This window comes from Eptesicus fuscus, chromosome 3, assembly GCF_027574615.1.
Source record: "Eptesicus fuscus isolate TK198812 chromosome 3, DD_ASM_mEF_20220401, whole genome shotgun sequence".
NCBI lineage: Eukaryota > Metazoa > Chordata > Mammalia > Chiroptera > Vespertilionidae > Eptesicus > Eptesicus fuscus.
In genome coordinates, this window is record NC_072475.1 from 11,867,566 (window position 1) to 11,891,256 (window position 23,691).

At 43.1% G+C, this 23,691-nt stretch overlaps 1 protein-coding gene across 7 annotated transcripts in view; it reads left to right on the forward strand.

Moving 5' to 3' along the window:
* Positions 1-23,691, forward strand: part of APP (amyloid beta precursor protein) — a 229,520-nt gene that overhangs the window by 180,304 nt on the left and 25,525 nt on the right. For all 7 annotated transcript variants that reach the window (XM_054713635.1, XM_054713637.1, XM_054713636.1 and 4 more), the window contains one exon: positions 23,272-23,493. In XM_054713635.1, coding sequence (XP_054569610.1) covers positions 23,272-23,493 — 222 coding nt within the window. The remainder of the gene's footprint in view (positions 1-23,271; positions 23,494-23,691) is intronic.

The window sequence follows — 23,691 nt, forward strand, 5'->3', positions numbered from 1 at the left end:
AGGTTGTAGTATCCAACTGCCCCTAAGAATTCCCGCTCCGTCCCGCTCAAAGGATATGATGGCAGTCCAAATAGTTTCTGTAGGAGGTCACGTTTACACAGGGGGTACAGGCATTCTGGTATGACCAGAAATGAATGAGTTACCGTGTTCTTTCTGAGGTCCATAGTCCTTTTTTATGTCTAAGGAAAACAGGCAATTTGTCCGGTGGCTTCCTGGACTGCTGTCTTCTTAGAGGTTATGAGTCCCACCGGCTCTGTCAAGACTGAATAGGCTGTTCCAGTGTCCACCAGGAAACTAACAGGTTTGCCCCCCCACTTGTAAGGTTACTCTGGAGGCTTAATGGAAAGGAACCCCGGTCCTGTCAGTCCTTTTCCTCTAAGTTAAAGACCCTTGGAGTCTGAGTCTCCCCTTTCTGCTTCTCTAGCTAACCTGCCAGGACATTTTCTCTTCCTGTGCCTCTGCTTCTTATAATAGGTATACTAATTCCTTCCTATTTGCTGCTGGCTTTTTTTTCTTTCTAATATTTTTTGTTTTTTTTTTTTTATTATATATATAAATTTTTATAAATTTTATAATTTCAAATTAGTCTTTAAATCTTCTTTTATGTCTTTCAAAAATGCATAACTATGCCTCAAATTTTTTATTATTTTAAAATATTTAGAAAAGGCAGAGGGAGAAGGGAGCAGGCTCAGCCATTTGAATTTCAAACTGTCATATTTTTTTATAGATAATAATCTCAGATTCTGATAAGCCTGGAAAGGGGAATTTCTAGCTGCCGCCTTTAAGCCCCCTATAGAACACGGTGAAAAGTGTCCAAGGAGTCGCCGAGGGTTCTTGGGTCTTATTGGGGCGGAGGGGGTCACAAGGGAATTTCCCTCCTCGTTGCTGCCTCTAGCCACTTAAAACAACCCCTGGAGGGGATAGACACTGGGTGGGCAGAGGCAGGGAGCGCAGCGCGGGTCCCACCGAGGCGTTTTCATCTGGCAGTCCACTCTCTGTTCCCACTGGGAAAAGCGCTTGCCTCCTACTAACGAAAGTGGCGTGGGGGAACCGGTGACCCCTACACTGTAATCAGACTCCCTGACCTTTCTGAAAAGCCACTCTGCTTGAGTGTGTTTCTATTAAAAATTACTGATTTTAAAATTATAACTTAAGAGTTGCTACACATACACAAGGACCAAGTGGCCTACAAAATATTTTCCTTTTCTTTGAAAGGTTTTACAATGTACATTAATCACATCAAACTTAATGACCAATTGAGACAAACAGTTCTGATACTGTTTTTCCACCACTGATTAAGACTGGGTGGTGGCAGGTGTCAGAAATAAGATTCATTTAGGTTTTGAGCTTGCTGGGCAGACTTGGTGACTTTGCCAGCTCCAGCTTTCTTCTTATAGTTAATTTTAGAATGTGGTCTCTGCTTTAAATCTTTTTGGACTACAATTGTTATAATTTTATATCTTTATATTAATAAATATAGACAGAAATGTTAGGCAGGCCGATTCCCCCTCTGACAGAGAGAAAACACCCCTGGGAAAAAAGAATCCCAGTGGCCACTCGGGGGGGTTGCTACCTGTCAGAGCACTCAGCCTTCAACAAATTAAATGTGTTGTTTTTTTTTCTATATACGAATAAATAATTATAACCAGGCAGACAACAAAATATCAAACAAACATCTGTCCTTATATCATTTCAGTAAATAAGTATTCTTACATTCTTGGGATCTAAGCAGATAACAGAAACACTGCCTCTAAGTCCCCTGATGGGGCTTCCCTTTCTTATCGTCGCTTTTTCTGGCTTCTGCCATAGGCCAGTGGGCGGGACCAGTGTGTTGAAGGAAAAATCATCCTGCAGTCCGGCTCGGGGAGGGACAGGTTACACATGGAGCGTTGTTTCAGGAGAGGCAAAACCTTGATAAAAGCTCCGTAATTCAATCACACAGTCAAAGGTTAAACTGGAAGGGAAGAACCACTCAATGTCCTCTAAGAGGATTTTAACAAACTGATAACAAACTGACAAAACCTTGACAAATCAAAACTCAATAAATAATATATAGATATAGGGCCCAATTATGACAGAAAATATAAGACAAAAAGACAAAACAAACAGTCCTGATACCAACATGACAAAACATAAAACAAACACCTGTTGAGAGGGAGAGCCTCCAGCCCCTTCTGGGGGGTCCCTCTCTCCTCTCGCAGGAGAAGATTTCTTGTGAGCTGAAAGCCTGGATGGTCTCCTGAAAGAAAAGATTTTTAATCCAGTTACAGATGCTATTAGAATCAGGATGAGAGAGGAAGGGAAAGTCCAGGTTATGTCCTCTCTGAGGATCTTAATAACTGAAAACAGTAAGTTAAACAAACGGTTAACGGGGTCTATAAAGAGTTAATAGTAACTTCAGCCTTAGTTCCACGTTGGACTATGATGTCACAGGCCGGGGCAGGGTCTGTACATCTCTCCGCCCTGTGAAGCTGTAAGGGGAGTCTCCCAGCACCAAAAGAGATAAGGAAGCTGTAAATAAAAGTTCTTTTGTTCTTTGAAATGTTATAAATGGATACTTTTAAATCAACCTTAGAACTTTAAAATTCAATTTAATACAGTAAATTCACAAATCAGAGCAAACTGAAACCTTCATTTATACAAACAGAGGAATTTTTATCATCTAAGTGGGCTTATTCCCTCTCTGACGGAGAACAAAGGACTCTTAAGAAAAGGTGTCTCAGCAGCTGCTAAAGACCTTTGTATTCCGCCATAGCAGGTCTGCCCTATCTTTAAATAAATTAAACAGCAGAAAGAGATAACAAATATTTTCACATTTATATTTATATACCAAACAGTCTCAGTTTTTGACTCCTACTAGATATTTACCAGAGTTTAAACAGTCACCTGATTAATTTGCCTGAGGAAGCTCTATGGCCTTGGGGGGGGGGGGGAGGAATTAAGCTCCCCTTTCCACTCACTTGGAGTGGACTGAGTCTATCCCATAATGTCCGTCCAGTAAGTCCACAGAAGTCCACAGAAAGACACAAAAACCAAACAGACAAAGACACTGAAAAGCTGGACGATGGCCCTGTGCCAACTAGCGGGAGCGACCCGCTTCGTCCCTGAGTTTTGAGGGGAAGCCACTCCCCTCCAGACGGGGGTTTTTACGCCCCTCCAGACGGAGAATCAGAGCGTCCTCTGACCCTCCAACCCAAGGTCCACCTGTGCGTCCACTTAGACCGTTTTTGGGCAATTCAGATTTGGCTTCAGAAGCGAGCTCGCGCAGAACAGACAATACAGACACTTACCGCGGTCAGTCAGCAGTCAGACTCTTCGGATCGGGTCCCTCGTGGGTATTGGGGAGCCCCGGGCGAGCCCCCAAATGTTATGCCCAGAGTTCAGGGTCCCCAATAATCAACCACTAGGGAGCCTTTTCTCCGATGCAAAAGCAAAGAGTCTTTATTCAAACCCGGGTTTGGCTCCCAGCCTCCTCCTGACGCAGCAGTGGGGCCAGAGAGCGAACTCCGGGGGAGTGATGAATTATAAAGGGTTGGACATTTGGGTGGGCTTAGGGAAGTGACGTGGGTTACAGAGATTGCCTAATTTGGACTGAATCTACTTCTCTATATTTCTATTGGCAGGTTTATGCAATTGTTACATTCTCGCGGTTTTCTAAGAAAAAGGAGTCTGATACATAGTTACACAGGATGGAGGGTACAGTACATTTTGTGCTGTCCTGCTCTGCCCTTTCAAGCGTCAATATTTTTTGGATAAGCATTACTACCTTTGAAATAACAATAAAGAAAAGACAAATGATGTATAATAGACTCCACTCCCCTTCTCAGCCTCCTGTTTATATTTCTCTCAATTTGGGGTTCAGTGCCCCTAAATTTATAGGGAAATTAAATGCAACACTTCAGGAAACTTAGATGGAAATGGTCTAAGCCTCCAGTCTAAGTATAATCTGTTTTCTTCTTGCAAGATTTTAATCTCTCCTCTCACCCCAGAGCACTCAGTTTCTCTGGAATTCTGGTAAAAAGGAAAGAGCCTTCCTAATACACTACTGCTGTCCTCCCCTCCTGTTTATTAGGGAACTTGATGTCAGTCAAAATGAGCTCTGGACGTTCTTAGCAATTTTTTTTTTTAATACTGAGAATGACTACTTGTAGCAAACCAACCAAATTTAAGTGTGTTGAGGATAGTAACCTTAAGATAAATAGCCCCTCAATTTTCTGCTAAGAATCAGACTTGAACAGTTTCCAGATTGCTCTTGACAATGTTGGTTATTGTGAGCGAAATAAAAAAATAAATAAAATAAAACCTATTTCAAGGCAAGTAGGAATAGGAAAAGGTGGGGGCTATGGGAAGTATCTTTTTAGGGACGTCGGCCCTACCAGAATGTATTTGCAGTCTGTCTCCTTCATTTCCCTCGCCTTCCTCTTGGCAGAAATCCACTTTCTCAACACTTGAGTGCTTTTTTTTCCATCTTATGGGAGAAGTCTTCTTATACTTAAAGTACCTGCTTCAGGTATAAGAAGAGGAATTAAGGTGTGACCGTCTGCAGATGTACTAGCACCGTCATCCCTCCTAAAAAGGGCCAAGTAGCCTATCCGTTAGGGTGGCATCCATATGTCAGTCAAGTATTGTATGAAACTATGAGAGGCTTTGCTCCCTCAATCTCTTTGACGTGAAATGAAGAGATGGGTCCCGCCCCTCATTCAGGATGGACCTGTGTCCACTTGGCTGCTGCCAACGTCTCCTCGGGGAACAGGCAGGTGGAATCAGACCTCAGTTTTCAGATTAAGGATTCTGGGTGATTGTGTGGCTTGATCAAAATCAGAGATTGTGAATGCACAGCAAACATCGTCAAGGCCCAAGGGGTTCAAACCCCTTCAGAAATCGAAGCAGGTCTTCAAATACTTGAGTGTAAAAATATATAATGCTTTTGCTTTATAAAAAAAAAAAAAGCCCTGTGTGGAGGGCTGAGTCTGATATTTTAGTTTTGTATAAGGCCTTGTTAATCTGGGCTTTAGGCCCTTGGAACCCACTAGTAGGGGAGGCTGTGTGATGAGCTGATGATCCCCAATCATACCTTGAGCCTTCTTCGCTGACCTGCGTGATTTCTGCACCTTTGTGTCATCAGCCAATAGTCTGAGAAGAGTTTCTGTCATTTGCTAATGTCTTTGGTTTGGTTGCTGCAAGTCCTAGGACGTGAAAGGTACCTGAGAGCTCATCTGAAATTCTCCTAGGGAAAAATGCACTCCCTGTAGAAATGGTTTTGGAAGCTATTGATTGTTTATTTTAAATATATGTATTAGGTATATATTAGTTTGTGTGTATATATGTGTGTGTATATATATATATATATATACATATATATGTGTGTGTATATATATATATATGTATATATATATATATGTGTGTGTGTGTGGATATATATATATGTATATATATATATTTATTATTATTAATTTCAGAGAGGAAGGAAGTGGGAGAGAGAGATAGAAACATTAGTGATGAGAGAGAACCATTGATCAGCTGCCTCCTGCACGCCCCACACTGGGGATCAAGCCTGCAACCCTGACATGCACCCCGATCAGGAATAGAACTCTGACCTCCTGGTTCAGAGGTCGACGCTCAACTGCAGAGTCACGCTGGCCGGGCCATTGATTGTTTCTTATTTTTTGAGGGCTAAGTGAAGCCCAATAATTTGGAGGGATTCTTTTCTTAAAATACAGAGTCCCAGGCCCCATCTCAGACCTACAGAAATCTGCATTTTCCTTATCTCCCCAGGTAATTCTTCAGAAGCTTTAATACTCATGCTTAGATACCTAAATCATGTTTACATTGGTCTTGAACTAAGAATGGCAATCCTTGTTGAAAATCAGTATATCCTGGTAAATTAGCCATGTGACTTCCGAGTGATGCTGATTTCCAAAGCTGTGATTATGTAAAATATTACAGTGAAGCATTATTAACCTTGAAGTTCAACCATATAGAGAATTTGTTTAGGTGTGACAGAGTTGATGGCTCTATTTTATTTTTATCCAAGTTAAGGCTTATTGTTAGCTATGAAAAGGGATTGGCATAAACTGCTTATTAACATTAACTATTTCTCTAAAAGGACTAAACAATACAGGCACAGGGCAGGCTTCAGTCAGAAAACGCCATAATTTATAACATTTCCCCCATTTGCTCTTTTGTTTGCTGTTTCAGAAATTGTAAATCTACTACTCTATTTACCAAAATCTTTTCCTCCCTCCTTAGATTCTTCACTTTGTATTATGAATACTGGAATGTGACTTAGATCATCTGTTTAGGCTCTCTTCAATTCCAAAGTGATACCATTTTAATAAGGCATGAAAGGGAAAATCAACAAAATATGCCTGGAGTTGTCAACCTTGTAAATGACACATAGTGAAAGCTTAATCGTGGAGGACTGTCACGGAGCCTGATGTTAGCTCAGGAAACATGTGTCATCTTAGAGAATTGACAGAAAAAGAGTACCAGGGAAAAGCCTGCTGAGTACCAACTCCAGGAGCCTGGCCTGAGAGGCAGCTCTCTGTTAAGCAGTAGTATGAATATTTTGCGGGTTATGCAGGAAAGCAAATTATATTTTTCTGCTTCTTAAAGTATTTTATAAAGTGACTTGGCACAGAAGTCGTACATAATCTCCTCTGTTTTCCCCCCCAAACGAATAGACCACATAACTGGAAATGTCCCAGACACATGGGGAAACTGTCATTTGGAGTTTTCCCTCTGCCTGCAGCGAAGGAAGGGAGCAAAGGAGAGCCCTTGAGAATGTTCTTGGCAATGGTCATACCAAGTAAAGGAAGTGAAAATCCTCAAAGGTCAAGTACACTTTCAAACCTCCATCTGGGCCACATCTCAAATAGATCCCTTCCTTGTCATTTCTAGGAAAGGGGTAGAACATGAAATTCCCTGCACAGCCCTGCCAACCGATTGGTAATTTACAATGCTTCTCTCATCTTCAGCTATCACCTTTTCAAAAAAACAAAAAGAAGAAGAATGAAACAAAAATCCCTTAGGAAATGCTGTTTTGACCTTTTTGTCTTCTTTTTATCTGGGTAGGATTAAGTGGATGTCTTAGCATGGACTGCTATTACAAAATACCACAGATTGGGTGACTGAAGCAACAGAAATTATTTTTCCTCTCACAGTTCTAGAGGCTGGAAGTCCAAGATCAAGGTCTTTGCAGGTTTGGTTTCTCCTGAGGACTCTCTCCTTGGCTGCCTTCTGCTGTGTCCTCACATGGCCATTTCTCTGTGCATGAGTGAGAGAGATCTCTGTTGTCTCTTTGTTTTCCAGTCCTTGTGGATTAGGGCCCATGCTTATGACTTTATATAACTTTACCTCCTTAAAGGTCCTATTTCTGAGTATAGTCACATTGGCCTGAAGGCTATGATGTATGACTTTTGGAGTAACACAAGTCAGTTTATAAGCAGTTGGCTACATCATGCTTCTGGATAGACCCAGTATACCCCCTCTTCAGTATTCGTTAGTCATCATCTATTTAATGTACATGGATGGGGTCTTTATCCCCCAGAAAGTCAGAGGGGCCATGAAAGATATTTGTCCTGCTTCTGCACCCTCAGTCATTGAAACCAAGTTTCACTTTAGCAGTCTTCACCCTGCCTGTATGAACTTCAAATGTATGACCTCTTTGGCATATAAAGCATATATTTAACCTGAAGAGATTTGAAAGCTTTTGAAAACTTGTCCTTTTACTAATTTATCTATACCCTTTTAGGCTCCTGGAGAATTTTTTTGTTAAGATCAGCTTGTCAAAAATGACCCCTAAAGTGAAATTGATATGCTGAATTTTATGGATGACTCCAACTGTCCCAACTTCACTCAGCTTAGTTGCTGAGCATAGGAATGACAGCAGACTCAGTTCTGGCATTCAACATTGTAATGTCATCACCCTGGAGTTAGTAACACCTTAGACCAGCCAGGCATTGGGCATGCATTTTGCTGCCAGGGACAGCTCAGCTTCTGGTGTCTTAGAGAGGATGTGACGTAACCTCTGTGCTTTCAAGGTGTTTGAAACTAAAGACCTTCTACTTCCTTGCTGAGCTTAAGAGTTGACACTGGTGTCCAAAATTCCCATGGTCTTATCAGGATAAGCCAGGCTGCCACTGATGGCCAAGAAAGGCAGGTGGATAGTGTGCCCTGTAGAAGAGTGTTGGGAGAGAGGAGCTGAGAGCCGAAACAAAGCAACATTTAGTCTCCACTGAAACACTTTCTGGTGCTTGGAGAGTGAACATCTCTGCACTGATGGGGCTAAATTAACCTCTTAGATTATAGAGCTCTTTTATTCCTCTCCCCCTGTCTACCTATCCCAACCTTGAATGCAGAGCTCACCAAGAAACCACACTTCACCCCAATGCAGTTATTAGAGCGAGAAATGGTTATCTTATCAGCAAATGGTTAATATTCACTTATGGGCAGTGTATTCGTTTCCTAGGGTGGCTGTAACAAATTACTACAAATTGTGTTTGCCTGAAGCAACAGTTGATTCTCTCATCATTCTGGAGGCTGGAAGTCCAAACTCAGTGGGTCCGCAGGGCTGTGCTCCCTCCGAAGGCTCTGAGGAGCATCTGTTCCATTCCTTTCTCTTGTTTCTGGTGCTGCCTACAACCTTGGCATTCCTTTGGGGTGTAGAGACATCACTCCCATCTCTGCCTTCATCTTCAAGTTAATATTCTTTTGTCTCTGTCTCTGTGTGTCTTCTCCAGTATGATCCAGAGCCTACTTTATTCCAGTAGATTCTACCCTACTCCATGTTGGATTGAGGTCCTATCTTATTCTAGTACTAGAGGCCCGATGCACAAAAATTTGTGCAAGAGTAGATCTTCCTTCCCCTGGCTGCTGGCACCAGCTTTCCTCTGGCACCCGGCACCCCAGCTGCTTCCCTCCTCTGGCCGCCGGCAGGCACCCAGGACCCAGGCTGGCTTCCCTCGGGCCGCCTGCAGGCACCAAGGACCTGGGCTGGCTTCCCTTCAGCCCTGGCTTTGTCAGGAAGGACGTCTGGAATGATGTCGGGAAGGATGTCTGGTCTAATTAGCATATTACCCTTTTATACTATAGATGATCTCACCTTTACTTGATTTTATCAGCAAAGAGCCTATTTCCAAATGAGGCCCCACTCATAGGTATTGGGGATTAGGATTTCAACATACCTTTTTTGGGGAACATAATTCAACCCATATCAGGCAGTTTAATTTTCCCTTTCCCTTGACTTGTATGAATTTGAAAAATTGACCAAGTTTCTTCCTGAAACATTATCAAATTTCAGTCAGGTTCTGCTTGCTTGAATTGATGATCTCTTTGTTTAAAAAGAATAATTTCCATATTTAATTGGTACAAATTGTGAAAGGCTTTAAATGCTTTGCATTTGCTTGAGGCTGATTAATGAGTAAATTTGTAAACTGTGGCTGTTTTAATTTGCCGGGGTTAATTAATGTTTACTGCACTTGGAAGATGAAAAGACATATATAAATGCACCGTAATGTGAATCATTTTTTAATTTGTTGTGGAGCATAAAGTATATTCGAATTGCTTACATCACTTTTTTTTTTTTAAAGAAGGCTGTTGGAGCACTATGGTAATTAGTGGAGAGGACTCTAAAATTTTGAGGTGAATTAATTACATGTTATTGAAGATATCCTGTTTTAATACTATATATTCCAAGAAATGTAGTTACATTTTTACTCTCATTATGTAAAAAGTAAAGAGTAGAAATCTCAGAGGTCAAAATTGATAATTATATAGTGTACCATAATTTAGATAAAGTCTGGATTTGTTTGTTTTTGCTTTGGCTTTTTAGTTCTGAGTTGAGACTTTCGGAAGAAGGTAGAAAAAAGAGGCTAGCTGTGCTGAAATGAAAATAAGATTTTAAAGCAACATTTTTAAAGAGAAGAAATTACTAGAATTTCTTGTAAATTTTCAACTGGAGAAGCATCAGGGGCTGGGATGAGGTCTAGTGCTGAGACTGGGAAGTGATTGGAAGGAAAGACTGGGATAAGGTCTCCCCTGTGAAGCCGGAAGCTGAGCATCATGGGAAGCGATTGCCTCAGGCAGTGGAATGAATGGGTTATCCATTCTTGTGAGGAGGTGGCCATCTGGGGCCATTTCTCAACATGGTCAATGGAACACACCTTCTGGGCACCAGGATCCATAGTTCACGAGGCAACTTAAAGTGGCGCTGGCCTCGGGGACACCACCCCATCCCACTTCACCATTATCTGAAAAGAAGGCGAATCCAAGGTTAAAGAGGCAAAAAGGTTGGCTCTGCTTTATTTTCATCTCCTACACAGTTTTCTCCTTTGTTCTTTGCTGAATAAAAAAATAATAATAATAAGATTGCTTTTTTTAAAAAATCACCTCATGGATGCTAACATTGAAATGATTTAAGAAAGAAAAAAAAAAAAAAGACCCATAATTCTTTGTTTGGATATAAACAGTAACCACCAATCCGATGTTATTGTTAACCACTGCTTAGACTCTAAGGAATTTTCATCAAAGACACGGCACTGCGTGGTGGGTGGAACCATTCATTCTCTAGCAGAATTCAGTACACAAAAGAAATCCCCTAGGAGACATCTAATGTGAGCCTTTTCCCAAAAACCCTACAAAATGCTTCTGAATCCTGCAAAACTCCCCTTTTCAGTCCAGTGCTTCCCTGTGGGCTGTTTCAGCGTAGACGTGCGCTCTCCGGCCCATATTTTCCATGCCCCAAGACATCGCCACTGCGATGTGTTGGAATACTGCAAATTCAGCGTGTCTTACGTAAAACCTGTGCTTCTGTCCTATATCTGCCCTTCTGATAGACAAAACTCAGGCTGAGAATAAAAATATTACCATCCACCCGATCACACCTCTACCCTGCTTCACCACCACCATCAAAGTCACACTGTTTTTCCTTGTATCTCGTCCTTGAATGTCTTTCTGGCTTTATCACTCTAGCATACATTTTTACCCACCATCCCCTTCCCCTTTCTTTAACGTTGACCTGCCATTTAAGTATCTTATAATCCCCAGATTCCCCCTCAATCCTTGCTGGCCACCCAACCCGTAGAATTCCCGAAGTCTGGATTTTTGCTAATTGCATACTCCCAGTGCGGGTCATGTATTCCTCTGCCCTCCGTATCCCATAAACTTCAAGTTCTGGCTTCTGTTTAAGCTGCTTCCCTTGTGCCCAACAGCCAACATAGTCCCAGCTCTCGGCAAATTCATCCTCTGCGCATTGGTACATGCATTTAGCGGTGGTGTCTCTTCCTCAGCAAATCTGTAATATCACTATCCCCGGCCCGAAAATCTCAGCTTTTTTTTTTTTCCTCACTCTCTTCATACTGTTTACCTTAACACTTTTATGGGAATTATTTTTATGCCCATCTTTCCTCTGGGCCATGAGCTCTGAGTAAAAAGGAATTGCCTTAGTTATTTATTGCACTGGCCTGGGAGAGGGGAGATGGTTGGATTTCTGAACCATTGAATGAATGAATGAGCTCATTAATTAATGAGAAAATGGTTTTGTTTTTCTTGGCTCCAGATTATTTTCCTTAAAGTGAGTCCTTTCAGCCTCCCACTCCTGCACTATTAATGCTCCCCTGAAGGCAGACACTCTCCATCCATCTCCAAGCCCCAGATGCCAAGCACTTTCCGTCACCAGGCTCAATTTCCCCTGCATTGTTAAGTGATAACATAAATCAGCTAATGCAGAAGAGAAAGGACCGTTGCTCTTGCAGAATTGTGCACTGCAGAGCAAGTTTTGTGTTAAAGTAAACACGAACAGGCCAGTGTGCAGAAGAGCAGAGAGGGCTGGTGTGTGTTTTTTAAATCTGCAGAAATGAACATTTCCCATGAGCTAGCATGTATACAAACATGCTGTGATGGCTACAAGAACAGGCAAGCCCTCCCTTGTGACATGTATATATTTATATATTTATACTTGTCCTGGTCTTATTCATACTTACCTGGTCCCCTTATTATAATTATCAGCATAAATCTTTAGGCTCTTGGAGTGAAATTAACTAAGTATGGATGTTGACAATTTCACTTTCTACCATCAGCTAACAGGCTTTGCTAAGCAATATATCCTTCTAAAGATAAAGTCCGTCCATTAAGCATTTACCAGATGAATCCATTGGAATGCACTTTCTTCACAGCAGAGAATGATTGCTGGCTGTTGGGAGAGGCACTGTTTCCCATTCCTTTGGTTTCCTTGGGTCCGCCCCAGGATATCTGTTACCCAGGTAACATAGACTCTCACACGTTTGGGAAAGGGTGCTGATCAGAAGGACCAGCACTTACAGTGTGCAGGTTGGACAGGACCAAGCTGTAGAGGCACCCCTCAGACTCCCTCCCTCTTCGGGTGCAACTGAGGGTACACGGGGAAGCTGAAATCCAGTCTACATGCAGCTACAAGCCATGTGCCCTGTGCGTGACTCACTCCCCAAAGAAAGCAGCACATGGCCTAGTAAGGGCCTGGCCTTTATCAGAAATAAAGGTGATGCTTTCATCTCTACCTGCTCTCTCTTGATTAGAGCAGAGCTCGGGTGAGAAAGGAGACATGGATTGATGCCCAGACACCCCAACACCAGTAGTGAAGGCTCCAGAACAGGATGGGCTCAGATTATATAAAGGCCCCCGAACGACTTTGCCTTTATTAAAATACTAGAAGCCTGGTGCACAAAATTTGTGCACGGATAGGGTCCCTAGGCCTGGCCGGTGATCAAGGCCAATCAGGGCCTTCTGACTGCAGGCCGGAACCTTCCTTCGTTCTGTGCCACCCCCTGCTGGTCAGCACACGTATTTTTCAAAAATAATCTTCCTCGCCCTGACTGGGTGGCTCAGTTAGTTGGAGGGTCATCCCATCCACCAAAAGGTTACAGGTTCAATTGCCAGTCAGGACACATACCTAGGTTGCAGGTTCCATCCTCATCGAGCTGCATATAAGAGGCAACCAAATAATGTCTCTCTCTTTCCCCTTCCTCTCTCTCTAAAAATCAATAAAAATATATCCTCACATGAGGATTAAAAATAATTGTAAAAAGCAATAATCTCCCTACTTTTGCTTTCATGTGCTCACTAAAAGCATCGGCAGTTTTTGAAAAATGAAATGTGATGTTGACCCAGGTAGTGCAAACCTCAGATTTTATTTTGTTTTCCCATTTACTCTATATCTGAGAACTTAATTAGAAGTAAAAACAAACAAACAAAAAACTATACCCACTATGCAGAACAACCCACCAGAAAATGGAAAAATATGTGCTGGGGAATGAAATAGGAGAAAAATCCATCCTCACGATTACATGTCTGTGTCCTCAGACCTGATACTTGCAGTCCTGGGGGCCTCTGCGTGCTTAGTAACCTCACCGCGTTTACTCTCACTGACCGAAGTCATAAACCTTAGGCCATAAAGCGATGATGGGAAGAGATGAACTAATCAGTTCTGTAGAGGATAAAACTGTTTTTCAAAATGGCTCTCGATTTTCTCTGGTGGTGGAATTGCAGGTGAATCATCCTTATTTCTTTTGTTTTCTACCTCTTTTGCACAGAATTTATGTTCCTCTTGCAATTAGTACCAACTGTTAGGTTTGCATTAAAAGTGGATTCGCACAGAAGCCCTGGCTTACGCTGCAGGGTTAGGCTCTTGAAGACATGTTTGTAGAGAGAATGCCACATGATCCTGATTAGTTTGAAACTCCTTGAGCTTAGCCATGAAAGCACACATGTCCAGCCGGTTTTTCCTCTAGCCTGTGAAGAGACCACTGTTTCCTGGGTTGAAAACCACATGAAAGAATTGCCTTATGTGTAAGAGTCAGGAGGCATAAAAATCACATTCATTTTTCCTTTTTTTTTTTTTCTTTTAGTTTGTATAGGACACATAGTTTATATCTGCTTATGTTAATGATCATATATGCGTGTTCACTATATCGGCTGATGAGAGGAAAAATCCAGATAAGTACAAGTTAAAGTTGGCGCTACAATTTTAGCTCCATTGGACTGAACTTTTCTTGGTGTTTTTTTGGTTAATCCTCACCCGACGATATTTTTCCATTGGGTTTTTTGTTTTGTTTTTGTTTTTTTTTAGGGAGAGTGAGAGAGAGAAAGACAGAGAGAAACATCAATGTGAGAGAAACACATCCGTTCATCCGTTGGTTGCCTCCTGCAGGAGCCTCGACCAGGGCCCAGGCCTGGGAGGAGCCTGCAATCAAGGTACATGCCCTTGACCGGAATCAAACCCAGGACCCTTTGATCTTCAGGCCGACACTCTATCCACCGAGCCAAACCAGCCAGGGCATGAACTTTTTATTTTAAAACAATTCCAGGCGTAAAGCAAAGTTCTGAAAATATGACATGAAATTCCTGGTTTTGAAAGTAACTTGCAGACACATTGGCCCTCTACACCTAAATTCTTCAGTATGTGTTTCCTCAAAACAAGGACTTCGATTTGTATGTGTGAATATAACCTCAACTCGGATTGCGTTCAGGAATTCTTTCTATAATAAATAAACTTGGGCTCTGGTGTGACCTTTAGAAGAGTGCTCTCCTCGGGACTGCTTAGGCCCCCGACTGCCCAGGCAGAGCAGGACTCCCGGTGTAGCCAGAAATAGGATCGGGACGGGGGCACAGGGTCCAGGAGTAAACATGAAGAAGGAGCCCTTTCATCTGTTTTGAGGTGCCGGGGGCGGGGGGAGAGGAGGGGCTCCCTGACTTTTATCTTGATTTCTGACTTGATGCCATTGGTAGAACTGTGTTGTTTGATCTACGATGTTTAAAAGTCCAGGGGAAATTTATCTTAAATGAAAAGGGACTTTTTCTGAGCTCTCAGTCTTATGCCGGGCAAGTGATACTTCAGGAAAATGTCACTGGCGATGAGGGATCTTCTCACAGTGATGCCGAGCGTGTTTGCATCCCCTCCGGGGACACTTTGTTGTCCTAAGTGGGTAAAGCATGCTCCATTTACAATCCGTGTCCAAGGAACTCCGAAAGAAAAATAAACCCACATTCAGACGTGGAGGCTGAATTTTAAGACCGTAAGAGATTTCCAAGATTGATAGCGTGGCTAAAAATAAGAGGACTGGCCCAGTTTTCTGCAGGTTGAAATAAAAACTAGATTTGTGGAGCAGCATTGCTCTGGGATAAGATGATGTCTTATAAAATTGTTTCCCCGAGTTGGGAAACGTGGCGGCACCATACAGGCCTCTGTTTCCACTGAGGTTGGCTAGTCCCTACACCCCTGATGCAAAGGGATATTTGGAAAAAGACAAAAATAAATTAACAAAAAAAAATTAATTAGTTAGTTAGTTAGTTAGTTAGTTAAAATAAAGCAAAGGGATATTTGGGGTGCTGAGCATGCAGAATCAACCATTTGAATAACTCAAGACCAGCCCTGGCCAGTGTTCTCAGTGGTTAGAGCATCAGCCTACGAACAGAAGGGTCACAGGTTCGATTCCTGGTCAAGGGTACATACCTGAGTTGCAAGTTCATTCCCAACCTGGTCAGGAAGTGTGGCAGAGGCAATCAGTCGATCTCTCTCTCTCTCTCCCCCTCCCCCTCCGTCCTCCTTTCCTTCCACTCTCTCTAAAAATCGATGGAAAAAATATTCTCAGGTGAGATTAAATAAATACATAAATAACTCAAAACCCCAAAGGCATCTAAATTATCTTAAATTTGACTCCAAATTGGGGAAAACTAATGACAGGTCGTGTAGCTACCCTATCTATGCTCATCATCCGGAGAGGGAGTCAAAAGGAGATAGGTGTTCGGAGGGGACCTGCTGTTGAGGGTGGGCTGTCAAAATGGAAGCCATGAGTAAGGCCTGGCCTCCATAAGGGAGCAGCTCATGGTTGTACGAGTGGGCATGCCCTGGCTTTCCAGCTTTGCTCTACCATCCAGAAGTGCTGTGACTTTGGACTATGGCTAAAGGCTCTTAACTTTGGTTTCCTCACAGGAAGAAAAAAAACACCATTGCATTCATCACTTTCTAAACCTGTCCCAAAAAATATATGCAAAGCAGGGTGCTTCTGATGATAGGTGTGTGTACATTTATATGATATTGGTTACAAATCAGGTTAAATAGCCGTGTTCTCCAGGAAGTGGGATTTTTCATGGAATGGTGAGAAGGTTGCACTGGGAGTCGGGATATTTGGGTTCAGATCTCAGTTCTGCCAACTTGATAACTTTAAATGCGTTTCTCAAGATGGATGACACAATTTGCTCAACTGCCAATGAGGGTGGCAGTCCACCATAAAGACTGTAGTGAATGTCCAATGAGCTAGTGGATATGAAAAAGGCCACAGAACGTGTCGCAGGTGCGGGTGATCTCATGCTATCAAGCTTGGGCAGCGCCAGCACAGCCAAGGGTTCGGCGAGCCTGAGGGAGGGCTGGTGAAGGATGAAGAAAAAGACAGACAAGAGCATAAGCTGGGTCTAGGTGGATCTTCTGTGCCTGGCTGAGGCCACAGAACAGATCCAGACTGCAAAGTTGATGCTTTATTTATAGTCAGGGACAAACAAGGTAATTTACAATGTTAGTTTCACTTGTAAGTTTCACTTGTTTTTGGCAGCACTTGCTGCCTCTCCCACAGCCCATTAGCTACCCAGGAAAGATCCAGGGAGCAGTCACAAGATCAAGCTTAATTATGCTTAGAGGGCTGTGCCCTCCAAGCTGGGACTTGTTTGCGACTTTGCCAGCAGGTCAGTCCGAGACTTAACCCTATAACCGCTCCCTACAAAGCTGTCCTAGCATGACAGTTCCATCACAGGAGAGCCCTCCCACCAATTGAAACATCCTAATGTACAATAATCACCTCAAAAGTTCTCCCCAAGTCAGCACTTCCAACAGGCTGCTCCGTTGAACTACAAGGTCAGTCCATGCCTAGAAGTAAGTGTGCTCACAGCGAGGGCTGGTCTTCAGGAGCGGGGAGCACGAAGTGCCCTCTACACTTACGAATGTTCTTTCTCTCGGCATCTGAACGACACCGACACGCTTCCGGAACACTTCCCTGCTCTGGCTCCCAGGTCACTTCCTCACAAATGGTCTGGCAAACACGGAAATTCATAGGTAGTCCTTCCTCCCCTGTGGCTTTCTGGTTCCGAAATGTCCTCGTGAAAGATGGTTTCAAGGGGTTGGCTTCTCCAAGCATGACTCTGAGAGATTTCGGAGTAAGGTTTTTTATGGCGCTCTTGTTTCTTTTTTTTCTTTTTTTTTAATCTTAAAATGAGTTCATTTTTAATTATCAAATTCTTTTTATCAATCTTATGGCACTGTTGTTTCTTGGCTGCACTCCTTGTTCACACCTTGTTTTGGTTTGAGGCCTGTTTTCTATGAAGGGGGGTGGGGCGGGGGGAGGATAGCTGAGGCCCTTGTGTAGTGAAGCCTTTGTACAACTTGTGGTCAGACTAGAATGTGCTTAAGAGTTGCCTGGGGATCCTTTTCCAGAGTCCGTGTCCCTGGTCCTGGGAGGGATCTGAGATCCTGCCTGCCACACCTCCCAGGGGAGGCCCACGGAATTAGGCCTCCCCTGCTTCTGAGGCTGAGGAACCCAAGGCCTAGGCAGTTTCAGAGGCCGTGGGTATAAAATATAACGAACGGTGTGGCAGTTCTATGCTGAGCCGTGGATCAGACATGCACAGAACTGTGATGGAAAAATTAAATCCAATCTCGGTGCTGGTGTGGGCAAAATGCCTAGAATGGATGACAGATTTATAGTAGAGCTTCTAGATAGGGAAAAAATTACATCCCTTTTATAAATACTTCCAATGCAGCTGTGGCAGTTGCGGGGCGGGGGGTGGGAGGGGAGCGTACTTTGTACAGAGGTGCAATCACCGGTCCTTTCAGATACATAAGTAAATATTTATTAAAAGACAAGAATTGGTCATATAAGAATCCCCTGTTAGATAAGGTTGAAAGGAAATCTCCGTTTGGGAGAAAGGCTGCTGATAAATGCATACTTTTGTACTGGGAACCAGAAGAACCAGAAAATGGAAAAAATTAATAGGAGCGATGCCGCTTCAATCTCATACAAAAGAAAAAGCAGCAAGCCCAGGGGACCTGGGGCTCACACCGGTCCCCACATCAGCACTTTGTCAGCTGTGCTTGGCCCGGGCCAAGGCTGAGGCCCAACCTCCTTTCCGATTAAGAAATTGTCCTCTCCACCCCGAATGTGGTTAAAGGATGGGAGAGGTAGACCAGTCATCACAACGGAAGCTTGTAAAAGAGAACCGATGTAATGTTGGTAAACTTTATTTCCTTGAATCCTAAAATGTGGCAGTTCAGTTTTGGGGAGGGGCTTTTGTGGCCGATGAATGATTAAGAGAAGACTGTTAGAATTCATCTGTTTCCCGTTGAGCAGCTCTTTGATGAGGCTGTTTCTTCCCAAGATCATGCGAGTCTGTTGCTTCTACAAAAACAAAACATTTTAGTCATTTGACCAAGATGACATGGCTATGGGGTGTTTCTTTTGATGTTCGTTTCTTTAAAATGTTTTTTTAAATATTTACAGTGACTGCTGAGTGGTGAGGCATTTTTGTTTTGTTCTCTTTACTATACATCCTCAACACATTTTCGGAAGGGCAAGCTGATGGGGGTTTTTGCTGGATGTTTAGTATTTGAAATTAAATATTTCTGCTATTGTTTAAACTGTAGATTAAATATTACCATCATGGAACTCAGTTAAATACTTACAGTTTTAATTGCAGAGCTCATGTGCCTGGGTATTAAGGGAAGAAAATATTTGACTCCAGAGGTAACACGGCAGTTGGCAAATGCAGATGCTTAAAAGCTTTGGAAATCCCCAATATATGCCATCAAAGCATTTTAATAAAATATTGCATTAATCCGGGGGAAAAGATAATCCATCAGGGCCACCCACATAGAAGTGTGGTTTCTGTGTGATTAGTCTCACCACGGAACTCAAAGATGAAGTCCCACTCAGAATGAGCAATGACATAATCATATTTGGCTCTGGATTTTTTATTTTTTTTTATCACAGGCAGAATTGCCCAGTGCCAATCGTGTTAGCCACCGGTATAGTCGTGAGCCCTTAATAATATCAAGAGGTAGCTGGCTGCTCTGGACTGTCCAAAATTGAATCCTACCCCAGCTCACAGAAATCCATCATTTCCCCCCGCCCCTCTTTTTGTCCCTTAACACCACACTGACTTTCTTTGTTCCACATAAGATCACCAGAGGTGGTGGTTTCTGAATCTCTTGTGTTTAATTGACATGGGAATGTGGATTTCCGCTACTTTGTACCAAAAATAAAAACGTAAATGCTTTTCACTCTGCCAAAAAAAAATGACATTTCTTGAATATCTCCTTCTGTCATTTTCTGGAAATGAATATAATAATAATCCAGGAAAATTAACCATTGTGGGACTGAGCGTTTGAATAGTCATTTGGAGAAAATTTCCTGCCAATTGTATAAGAGATAAAAGAGAAAAGGCTGCCCTCCGATTTGTTGATTTGCTGCCACCCGAAATGCCCTGGATGTTTTAGGAAGTGCAGATGTAAGATTTTCCACTGTGACAATTGCCTACTCCACCTCTTTACGTCCATGGCTGCAGTGGGCACAGTCCTCCCCAGCTCCCATGCCTGGGAAATGCCTATTTGAGGGGACAAAAGCAATAATCATTCCACGGGGCTAGTGTTTAAGTCGGCTTGCAACCCTGTAGTAAGAGTGGAAGACATTATGGGACAGAGCTGTGCTTATATTGCCTGGTTTTTCCCTTTACTCAGTAAATGTGCATTCCATTGATGAGACTCGGAGTGAGCCCTCTTGTGTGTGGTGCTGTGGAGGCCGGAGAGGTAGGGGCTCCATGCGGGGAGGCTGGTGTTGTGCAGCCCAGGACTTGGATGCCAACACTGATGCCTACAGGCTATGGGATCTTGAAGAGATTCATTCACGTCTCCCAACCTGGCTCCTGTCCCATGAAGCTAAGAATGCCTGTCCCATAAAGTTGTTGAGGGAAATCTTGGAGGATGGGGATGTTCGAGGTGGTCTTGAGAGAGTTCATACTCTAGATAAGCAGAGATGGGCTTCTCGGGTAGCAGGAACAGAGAACAGAGGTGTCATGATGGGAATGCATGGTCCAGTTGGGGAATAATCCAAGACTTCTAGGATGCTGAGTCTGAGAGAGGTGTGATGGTACGATTCTGACACCAGTTCCATGTACAGGATTTCCCCTCAAAACACCAAGTAATTCTCCCGACATCAGCTGAGTGTCCTACGCTTCAACCCAATTCTGACACTGTCTGTCTGGAGATAGTATTAGTTCCCACTAATACTAGGTTAAGGGCTCAGGCCCACAAGACTGCTCCCCCACCCGCCACCCCCATTCTCCCCACCATCGTCAATGGCAAGTCCTGATTGTCACCTGGGCTTCTGATAACCAGCTGTAAACGAGAGGTTCTTCCCATCTCCTCGGGTTCTATTCCTCTAGAATGGCTCACAAAACACAGAGAAACATTTTGCTTACCAGATCACCAGTTTATTACAAAAGAATATAACTCAGGAACAGCCAGATGGAAGCGATGCATGGGGTAAGGTGTGGAGAAAGGGCACTGAGCTTCCATGCCCTCTGCAGGGCATCACTGTCCCTGCATCTCTGTGTGTGTTCGCCACCTAGAATCTCTCCCAACCCTGCCTTTGGGGATTGTATGGAGGTTTCAGTACTTGGGCATAATTGATTAAATCATTGGCCATTGGTGATTGAACTCAATCTCCAGTCCCTCCCCTCTCCCTGGAGGTCTGGAAGATGGGACTGAAAATTACAACCTTCTAATCACATGGTTGTTCTTCTGGTGACCAGCCTCACACCTTAAGTGACCCAGGGACTCCCCCCTCAAAAAAAAAAAAAAAAAAAGTCATCTCATTAACATAACAAAAGACATCTTTACAGTTCTCACCACTTAAATTCCAAGGGTTTTAGGAACTCCACTAAGAAAAACCAAATATACATTACCACTGAAATGGGAGGAGCCATTTCTCAATATCAGGGAAAGGTCTGGGGAGCCAAGAAGGATACAACTTAGAGTAGGGACAGCAATGAGGAGAACATCACAATTATCCAGGCAAACAGTAATGATGGCCCAAGGTGGCCAGTGGAGAAGGGGGTGGGAGATGGATAAGAGAATCCAGAAATGTAATCAAAAGGAGTTGTGCGTGATATAAATAGAGTCACAGATGGTTCTGAAGGTTCCACACATGTGGCTGGTAGAATGGTTCTGCCACAGTTAGAAATGGGGCCTTGAACGCAGTTTTGTACATCCTTTCCTGGACGATGTAAGTTAACAGATCTAGCAAACTGTCCGAAATATAAAAACTAGAGAGGGAAGGAGAGGTCAGAGCTGGGGAAATACCTTTCCGAATCATCCAAAGGGAGGATCCTTAGAGTTTCAGAGTAAATGAGATTTCTAAAGAAGAATTGCAGAGAGGTACCAAAAAAAAAAAATTATAGAGATGAAGACAGTAGAAAACGAGGAGCAAGAAGAGTTATTCAGAGAAGTCACAAAAAACAAGCTTAGTACTGTGTAGGCAAGACAAAGAGAAAACACTTCCAACTGGAGAAGGAGGGGAGGTTATGATAATGCCACAAAGGCACTGAGAACAACATGGTGCCGGATGGAGCCAAAAGCAGATCCTGGTGAAGGTTAATCCCTCTCGGCATGAACGTGGAAGCACCAATAATTATTCTAGAAGGTCCTTCTTTAGTATTTTACGTGTTTAACAGGCACAAGCATAAGATTTATATAAAAGAAATGCCCATTTAATTTATTAAAGCCGGCGCTGGCTAAGTTATTGGCCATTACCTGTGACTCTGCGAGACATGAAAAAGTTGGAAGAAATCTAATGGAGCCTTTTATCTGTGTGGGAACGATCACTGCAAGCATCAAACACTGAATTTTAGAAGGGTCCACAGTGGACAGATACCTGTTATAACTCAAATTAGACTTCAAAGGAACTGATTTGCTTGGGATTTTATCACTTAAAATAATAGCTTGCAATAAAACCAGCTCCCTACAAGGATATTAATCTCATGTTTTAATTCTATTCTGTGAAATTGTTTTAATAGATATATTTGAACGGAATTTTAATTTTTCAGATAATTTTTTTGTCGATGTAAAAGAGAAGGTGAAGGATGATAGTAAAATATTACAAACCAAATTTAAATCCTGAGTTTATTTTCTACAACAAAAATAGTAACCATTGACTGATTTGAATATAAATAATACAGTAAACTCTTGATGGAGGGATGATTGGAAAATGAAATTCTGATTAATATTGATAGCACACGTGCTATTTGTGAGTGTAATTTTTTTAAATATGTCACACAGGAAATCCTGGTGAATCTTTGGCAACCTAACAGGAGATTCACATTCTAGCGCTGCCCTGTTTTAAAAGCACCAGTTACACTTGATACAAGGTTATATATATTCCAAGCTCTTTTTCCTATAAAAATGCATTTCAATACTGGAGTGTGTTATTTGGGAGTTTTCACTAGTCTACAAAAACTTAAGCAAAGTCGATTATGTTCCTTAACGTAGAATTTGTTTAGTCCCTTTGATAAAGGGATACCTGGTAGCATTTTTTTTTCAAAAGAGAAGCAGCCGAGGGAGGATGAAGGCAGGATGTTTGCTTCGAGATCACAGGAGACCTGTTGGGAGGGCGGGATATTTAGCCCTGGGAAGAGGAGGATGGAGCAGACCTTCATGGGTCCAAGGCCACAGCCAGAGGGCAAGGGGCCTGTTTCTCTGTCGCCGTAGAACATCAGGCAGCAGCAGCAGGGGAGCCTTTAGGGAAGACAGACTTGTTCAAGGCAAAACTATGAGAGCCGCTTGAGAACGGAGCAGGCTGCCCAGCTGTTAGGCTACTCTGGTCATTACATGTGTTCAGGGAAAGACTAGGGATTCACTAGCTGTGTGTGTCCTTTGGCTTGTCCTGGCGTATTACCACAACTCCACGGCTAGCACATGACCAGAGCACGCTGTTGGTGTCCGGTGATGACAGTTTACCGGGAGAATCGCTCGGAGGAGGAAATGGCAAGTTAGCTCTCGAGGTCTTTTGCCACTGGAAGGGGCACCAGCCCAGGCCTAAGCCATTCTCCCTGGGCTCACCCACCTTGGGCGCTTGCTAGCTAAGACTTTGCACAAGTGGCTTACCTACCATGTGCCTCCGTTTCCACATCTGTAAAATGGACGTGATGATGGTACCAACCCCCAGCTCTCAATGAGATCATGACTTTGTCCCGTTTCAGATGAGCTGCTGCAGAAAGAGCAGAACTACTCGGACGATGTCTTGGCCAACATGATCAGTGAACCGAGAATCAGTTATGGGAATGATGCGCTCATGCCGTCTTTGACCGAAACCAAAACCACCGTGGAGCTTCTGCCCGTGAATGGAGATTTCAGCCTGGACGAGCTCCAGCCCTGGCATCCTTTTGGGGTTGACTCTGTGCCAGCCAATACAGAAAACGAAGGTAAGAGGCCCAGTCGGAACAAGAGCATTCTGATGTGTGTATACAGCTCTCTAATGTCCTGCAGGGGGATATGAACTTTTAAAAATACTTGCTTATTGAGAGGTGTTTTGTTGCTTCTGGACTGAAAGCACAAGATTCAATTTGTGTTCATGAGACAGTGGCCTAGAATGTGCACTTTCTAAGAAAACGGACAGGCGA